Raw genomic sequence first — 7,465 nt, forward strand, 5'->3', positions numbered from 1 at the left:
ACAGTAATCAACTTGTAATAATAAATTTATGTACTGATATTAATTGCTTTATCTTTATCAAGATTTGATTTTGATGGCATGGTTGGATACTACATATTGTCCTCTACATTTTTGTAGTTCACACATGAAAATTAGACACTTCTATTTTAAGATATGGCTAGATGTATATTACAACCTGTTTTGAACAACCTATAACAATTGTTCCACTTACATGGTCTTTCTTCATCAACTTATCTGGTCTTCTTCAGCATGGACTCCTATTTTAACATTGACTTCATCTATTTCAAGCTATCTTTGTACTCATCCTTGTATCTTATCCCAAATTTAGCTTTGAGGACAAAGCTCTTCTAGGCCGGGATGGCTTGTAATAGAGTAAAAGTGCCTTGATGTCTTAGCCAATATTTAACCTACTAAGGTTAAGTATAAAAAGCTAAGTTGTAACTAGCCAACGATCTTTTTGCCAATTTTATAACATTTCATGTTTGAGGTCTCAACCTCCCACCATCTAAGTGGGTGCATACTCTTGGCCACCATAGCTTGGGGTGCATACCATGTTGCAACCCCTCATCACTTGATTCTCAACCATTCATGGTAATACCATTTCATACCTAACCATCTTGGCTATGGTTTCTTGGTAAATAGTCTATTTCTTTGTATTTCCAATTTAATTGTTCTTGTGGAAATTAGCTTCTTTACATATAATAAAATTATTGTAATCTAATCAAATTAATTAGTTTGATATAATATTATGTAATTATTTATCTAATCTAATGGATTAATTAATCTAATTAAAATAATCTAATTAATTTGATCTAATGACAAACTAATCAAATTATTCTAATCAAATTAAACTAATTTGATTGTTTATTTGTGAATTATTTAATTGTAAATTATAGTTATGATCTAATATAATTAATTATAACATACTTATTTGTTTAATCTAATCTTATATAATCTAATTACAAGGTAAATATTAATCTAATATTTAATAATGAGTAATTAAACTATCTACAAACTAAATTGTTAATCTTTTTTTTTTTTTTTGAAAGGGGACAACCTTGTGGCACGAGGATGGTATGGAAACAATGGATGATCAGCAACACATGGCATGGCACATGAACATTAGGTGAATGGCCTACAACCATAAGCTCGTGAACGACAGCAACGATACAAGATAATGATCGGCAATAACACACACCTTACTGAGCAGCAGCAACAACAAAACACCACTAAAAACCACAACTAGTGAATGACATCAACACAACCACCATGGACCGACAAGGACAAGTGGTGCACGATGGTGGACGATAGTATGAATGACCACCACCAATCGACGAGGACAAGTGGCACACAAACAAAGAGTTACATAAAGTTTTAAAAAATTGAAAACCTATTAAAAGCAAAGCTTTCAAAACTATTAACACAAAATTAGCAAAACTTAAAAAAAAGCCAAAAAATAATATTAATCAAGAAAAGAAAAAAGAAAAAATACAAATTCGTGTTTAGCTACATGTAAAGAAAACTTTAGTATTAAAAATACTATCACATTTAGATGTGCATGGTAATGTGAGTAACGTGGCACATATTGGCAATTGTTAGGGAATTACCCCTCATATAGGAGTCTAACAATCCAAACGACTTTATGCCTTGAGATTTGTGGTCAAGAAAATCTTTCATAATAGTTGCTGGCCTAGCTTCTTAGTAGTCATACAGCTATTGTTCCTCAACCTTCTGTGTGAAGAACACGATAGTATCAACCTTTTGTGTAAAGAACACTTTAATATTAAAAATACTATCATCTTTGGATGTGCGCGGTAATGTGAGTAGCATCTTGCCAAGAAAACATGAACTAGAGCCAACTTTTATAGGCCATTCTTTGTAGATTTGCAGATAAAAGCTTCCCATACATTCACATCATGAACCACTATGGAGGAAAGGTATTGAAGTTGGCTCATCTACTCCACAAAAAGGCAGTGCAAAGAATATCTCAATGAGAACACTCGAAAGGGGCAGACCAAACTTTCGTAAATCACAAATTACACCAAACTGTCAACGAAGTAAGCAAAACTTTAAACCAAAATATCAAAGACCAACATATATATGCAGCCACAAATATAAGAAGTGGCTTAGAGCACATCACTTAAGCATACAAGCTATGCTACTCCTAACATGCGTATTTTTAACGCATATCCATGTACAGGTCTAGGCTAGGCCGGGCCTTCTGTTTATGAGCTATGTCGGGCTTTCTATACAGAATAGACATGTCTACGTTACACCTTCTATACACACGAGCCATGTCTCCACATGTTTACATTTCCATTGGGCCTTCTATACATGTACACAAGCCAGCTCAAGACGTCTAGTCATCCACTTTTCCTGTGCATGTGCAGATGTATGAAGCATCTACACATCGCATTTTCCCTCACGAGCGTTGGTTGTATCAATCACGAATGTGTCAGGCCTTTTGATATAAGAGAACAGTTGAGAGGATAAGTAATCAAATCTCCGGGTGTCCATACAGGCAAAATCAAATACAGCTTTGTCATTCAACGGCAATGTTTTGAATACGTCCATAAATGCTTCAAACAGAGCATGATCAGTTTTATATCGTTGCACTTGTCCATCCCACATCTTAAGGAGGGCAAGACATTCTGAGTTGCTAAGAGAAATATTCCCTGACCTCGCATGTTTGAATATCTGTATCAGCAAGCCCTCCAAAATCCCGGGATTGTCAAAGTTCGAGTACATATGCAAAATATAAGGCTTCTCAGCAAATCCTTTAACCAGTGTAAGAGCATCTGGATGATACTCAAGAAGCGAAAGTGTAAGATCCGTCCATGCTTGAGGAATAGGATCCGTCCATGCTTGAGGAATAGAAGCATTCCGGCCACGCGCAAGGATCTCCTTGAATAGCCTTGGTGTCTTATCCACGCCACGCGCAAGGATCTCCTTGCATAGCCTTGGTGTCTCATCCACCCATATTCTCATGAGAAGGCTCTGGATCCCTGGCTTGGAGCGCCCTGACGTCAAGCAAGTCCGAAAGAACTCTGGTGGATACAAACAGGCTTTCATAGGTGACAGAAGAAATATGCATGTCCTTACAAAGACAATGTCCATATTAGAACCAGAGTCAAGGCGTGCCTGCAAGTCAGTTTTGATAGCAGCAGTAATATTGCTCGAGAAGCAGGGTAACAGGGTGCTGCGAATGAGAGCTTCATCCTCGACAGACCATGGCCTTCGGGTCAGATATTGCAAGCATACATCTATGCACTCCTGGAAGAGGAGATGGTCTGCAACAGGGAGAAGCTCCACGGCCTCGCTGGTGCTACCAAGCATGCCGCGAGGGAACGGCTGAATGTGGCCATCCACCATAGCTGATTTCAGCAGCTCAAAGAACCTATAGTAGGCCTTGCATGAGCTGAGGGGGCTGCATACAAGCTCCACCACAGGAGGTCGGTTAGGGCGTTCGACGAGGCTGGCAGGGGCGATGTTCTTGTTCGATGTGCTGCTGCTGGCATTCCATGGCTCGCTGAAGAGAGTGGCAAAGTAGGGGATGCGAGACACCAGGCCCTGGCGAGGCACGGCTATCTCCACGAATGGCCTGCCAGTTCCATCCGGCGGATGACGATCGAAGAGGCGGAGGATAATCTCGCCTTCCTTCACCACTAGCTCATCCTCCTTCTCTCCGTGATCCTGGTCCTCTACTTGCTGTTTCTGCGTCTTCCCCTCTGATTCAGCCATAAGCGTCTTCTCCATCTTGGCGTCCTCCTGATGCCGTTCTTCTGACTGTGTCTCCTGAAGTTGTTTCAGCTGATGAAGATAAAGGTACTACAGGCGTACGATTAACGTGATGTTCCTAGCCTTGCTCCTCCAGGTCGATGCCACGCTGCAACTTTACCTCTGTCATCTACACTTCTGGCTTAGATGTGTCATCCATGTCGATACCACGCCCATCATTCATGTCGATACCAGGCCGAGGATTGAAGTTTTACTCTCGTCGCCTGTACTTCTGCTGTAGGGTTGCAGTCTGCCGCTATCATCTATTCGAGAAGCTTCTTCCTTAGGTTTAGGTTTACCTCTGTCATCATCCGCATCTAGTCGAGAAGCTTCTCCCTTAGGTTTAGGTTTACCTCTGTCATCATCCAGTTAAAGAAAGTACTAGGCGCTCTACGTCCACAATCTCCTGGCAGCATGTTCTCCCATCGTTTAGCATTGGGGTTTTGAAATTGCATTTCAGCGCCAAGAGAGTTCATAGGAGGGAGGTTGATATAACTATAGTCTGAACTTTGAAGACTACTACAATGTTGAATGTGTGAAAATGCAACATATGGGGATATGGCACTCATTGCTATGTTAGGGGTAGAAGGCGAATATCAAATCTAAAGTATATCTCCCAAAAACCTATATGGCCATTTCCGAAAGTTTCATTCCTCAAATACAAACACGTTTGATAGTGATTTCTATTCACATTGAGCCTATCATGGCATATGCACATTATCCTCACACACAGAGCCCATAACATTACATAAATTTGATAAGCCTTAAACTATATTGAGAACTACTACTACTACTACTACTACTACTACTTCTTCTTCTTCTTCTTCTTCTTCTTCTTCTTCTTCTTCTTCTTCTCTCTCTCTCTCTCTCTCTCTCTCTCTCTCTCTCTCTCTCTCTCTCTCTCTCTCTCATAAGTGAAAATGAATTATATAATATTAATTAAAATATACTTATATATCTTTTATAATAATTAATAGATATATTAATTATTAATTATTAATACCTAATTGATTACATTATTTTATATTATACATATTTATTATATACATAATCAAGTATATTAAAGTATTGATAATTATAATATGTATATTAAAAGTATCATTATTATAAATAATTCATGAAAAATATTAAGATGTGTGTGTGTATAACACAATACATATATCATTCAACCTATTTATTCATTATTATATACATATATATCATACATCTTTTATTAATAATTAATTAACATAATATTAGTCAATGGTTAGTATATAATCAATTATGTAGCTTATATCCCACAACTAGAAACCACCACAGAAACAGAAACGCTACTCACCCCTCCAGGAAATATTATGGAAGCCATGTAAAAAAAGAAGAGAACAGATCAAAAAAAGTAGAAGGAACCTCACTATCACTACTCAACTAGTGCCAAACATACCCTTTCTACATAGAGGGAAGTACTTATTAATTAGTTGGGATAGAGAGCTCAGTACTTGGGAATAATGGGAGACTTAGGAATCACTTCTGTAATTTTCTTTAAACTTTTTGCACTGGCTCAAAAAGGTGCTGCCTTTTGACCATTGTGTAGAAGGTAATTCAAGTGTCATTTAGGCTAGGGAAAAAATAGCCGTTAATATATTAATAACTATAATTAATACACATATTATTAAAAGGCCAACAAATAAGTTTAAAATAAAATTTTCAAACAAGTTAACTTACAAATTTAAAGTAGTCAACAAATTGACATACTAGCCTAATACTAAACTAACAAATATACTATCATAATAGCCATAATTAATACAACAATAAAATTAGCATTTAAGTAACAATGGATAATAGCTGAAATGTAATAATAAGATTATGGTTATACTTTAAACTTATATTAAACTAGCATCAAATCACTAAATAAACTAGCATCAAATCACTTATATTAAACTAGCATCAAATCACTAAATAAACTATCAAAATAACCTAAGATTAATGTAACAAATAGATTATAACAAATGAAATTAATCTATGAAGTAGATTGAAAAAATATTAAACTAATAAATAAATTGACACAACTTAAGATTAGACTGTCAAGTAATACTAATTACACTGACAACTAAGAAAAAGAGTAGTACAAAAAAATTAAGTTTAGAAATATATTGAGCTTGCAAGGAATCAAAAACTGCACAATAGTGCATACTAGCTATTGTCATTCGAGAAAACCCTCCCCCCCCCCCCCCCCTCTGCAAAAGAAAAAATCCCAAAGGCCAACAATGGCCCTCATTTCAATCTAAACTATTGACCATGCAACAATCTAAATATGCATAATGGAAGAAACAACAATGACATGCACACAATGCAACCTCTAAAAGTTTGAAATTTTCCGAAATAAAAAAGTGTAGCTGCAGTAGTGCCATAGAGCATGTAGCATTGATGTAAAAGAGATGGTCGGATGTAAAACTAGATATTTGATTCAAGGCATGACCTCCATCGTGTGAAAAGACTATGGAGCTTGTGCTATTCAGTTTGTTGGTGGGATGCCCCATAGAGCATGAAGCATTGATGTAAAAGAGATAGTAGGATGTAAAACGAAATATTTGATTCAAGGCATGAGCTCCATTGTGTCACCCTCGATATACTAGCTATCATTCAACAATGATGTTGATGCACAAGACACATGTGGGCACATGTTGGTGTTAATGTCACCCATATTTGCAAGAGAATTGCATGAAAGTTTTGTAAATAGTTTGAAGAGTAAACTTCAAAACGCTAACGAGAAAGTTTGAACAATGTTGTATGCAATAAATTTAGCATGTCATTCCCACTTTTGAAGGGTTTAAATGCTCATTTTATTCAATCAAAATATGTGGGCTTCCATGTGACATCAAAAGCAAGTCAATCTATGTCATTGTGATCATGTGATGTGTGCAAGACTCACATAAGTTTCCATATTTTCAAATCAAGGAAACAAAAACAGTAAGGATGCATATTGTAAATGTAATATTCAATAATGCATTTCTCTGTGAGTTATTTCACAAAGGCATTTGAAGATATCTCTAAAGAAATATTACACCCATGAGACATCCCATAAATGCATACTATAAAATGCAAAGAAAACGAAGTGCATACCAGTAAATGTGTTCACTCCCAAATGCAAATGGTTAAAAGTCAATCAATAGTAAATGCCATCAACACTAAATGCAAACACTAGTAAAATGCAATCATTGTCAAAATGCTATCACCATTAAATATGGTTTGAGTAAGAAGATAGGAATGAGCTATGGGGGAAAGAAGAAGAACAAGTAGACAATCGTGATGCCATAGAAGAAACTTGATTGATTTGATGGTTGAACAAGTGCATTCTTTTATAGCTTGTTAAGCTAGGGCATGCAGTCCTCTCTTATTATGGGATTCAACACTTTGTATTACATTGTTTGTGCCCCTAGCATGATACTTTCTAACACCCCTCTTGGTGCTAGCTTACCCTCTAAATATTTGCACCTAAGAATGTAGGTTCCCCCCTTAATGCCTACAAGGCTTTTTAGCTTATGTAGTGTCATAAGAGTATATGTAGTACAACTATTTTGAAAAGAGTTTCATTATATTATTCAAAAGATGATGATTCTTGTACATATTTGGCTTTTTTATTCCAACAATCCTTCTCAGTGTGTCCAAATTAGTTGCAGCTCTTGCACTTGGGTTTTCCTTTATTCCAAGA

The 7,465-nt window shown here is 36.5% G+C and overlaps 1 protein-coding gene across 1 annotated transcript; it reads right to left on the bottom strand.

Annotated features, from left to right (window-relative positions):
* Nucleotides 1-2,104: 2,104 nt before the first annotated feature.
* Nucleotides 2,105-4,295, bottom strand: LOC148025679 (uncharacterized). The gene has a single exon (XM_087692897.1). The coding sequence runs from the start codon at nt 3,754-3,756 to the stop codon at nt 2,404-2,406; it is 1,353 nt and encodes a 450-aa protein (XP_087549023.1). The 5' UTR covers nt 3,757-4,295; the 3' UTR covers nt 2,105-2,403.
* Between the last annotated feature and the right edge of the window lie 3,170 nt (nt 4,296-7,465).

This window comes from Lygodium microphyllum, chromosome 14, assembly GCF_053477565.2.
Source record: "Lygodium microphyllum isolate KBCC chromosome 14, Lygodium_microphyllum_v1.1.10, whole genome shotgun sequence".
Taxonomy (NCBI): domain Eukaryota; kingdom Viridiplantae; phylum Streptophyta; class Polypodiopsida; order Schizaeales; family Lygodiaceae; genus Lygodium; species Lygodium microphyllum.

What these genes read in the sequence shown, in the direction of transcription:
- LOC148025679 (XM_087692897.1), bottom strand. Translation starts at nt 3,756, where the DNA reads ATGGAGAAGACGCTTATGGCTGAATCAGAGGGGAAGACGCAGAAACAG.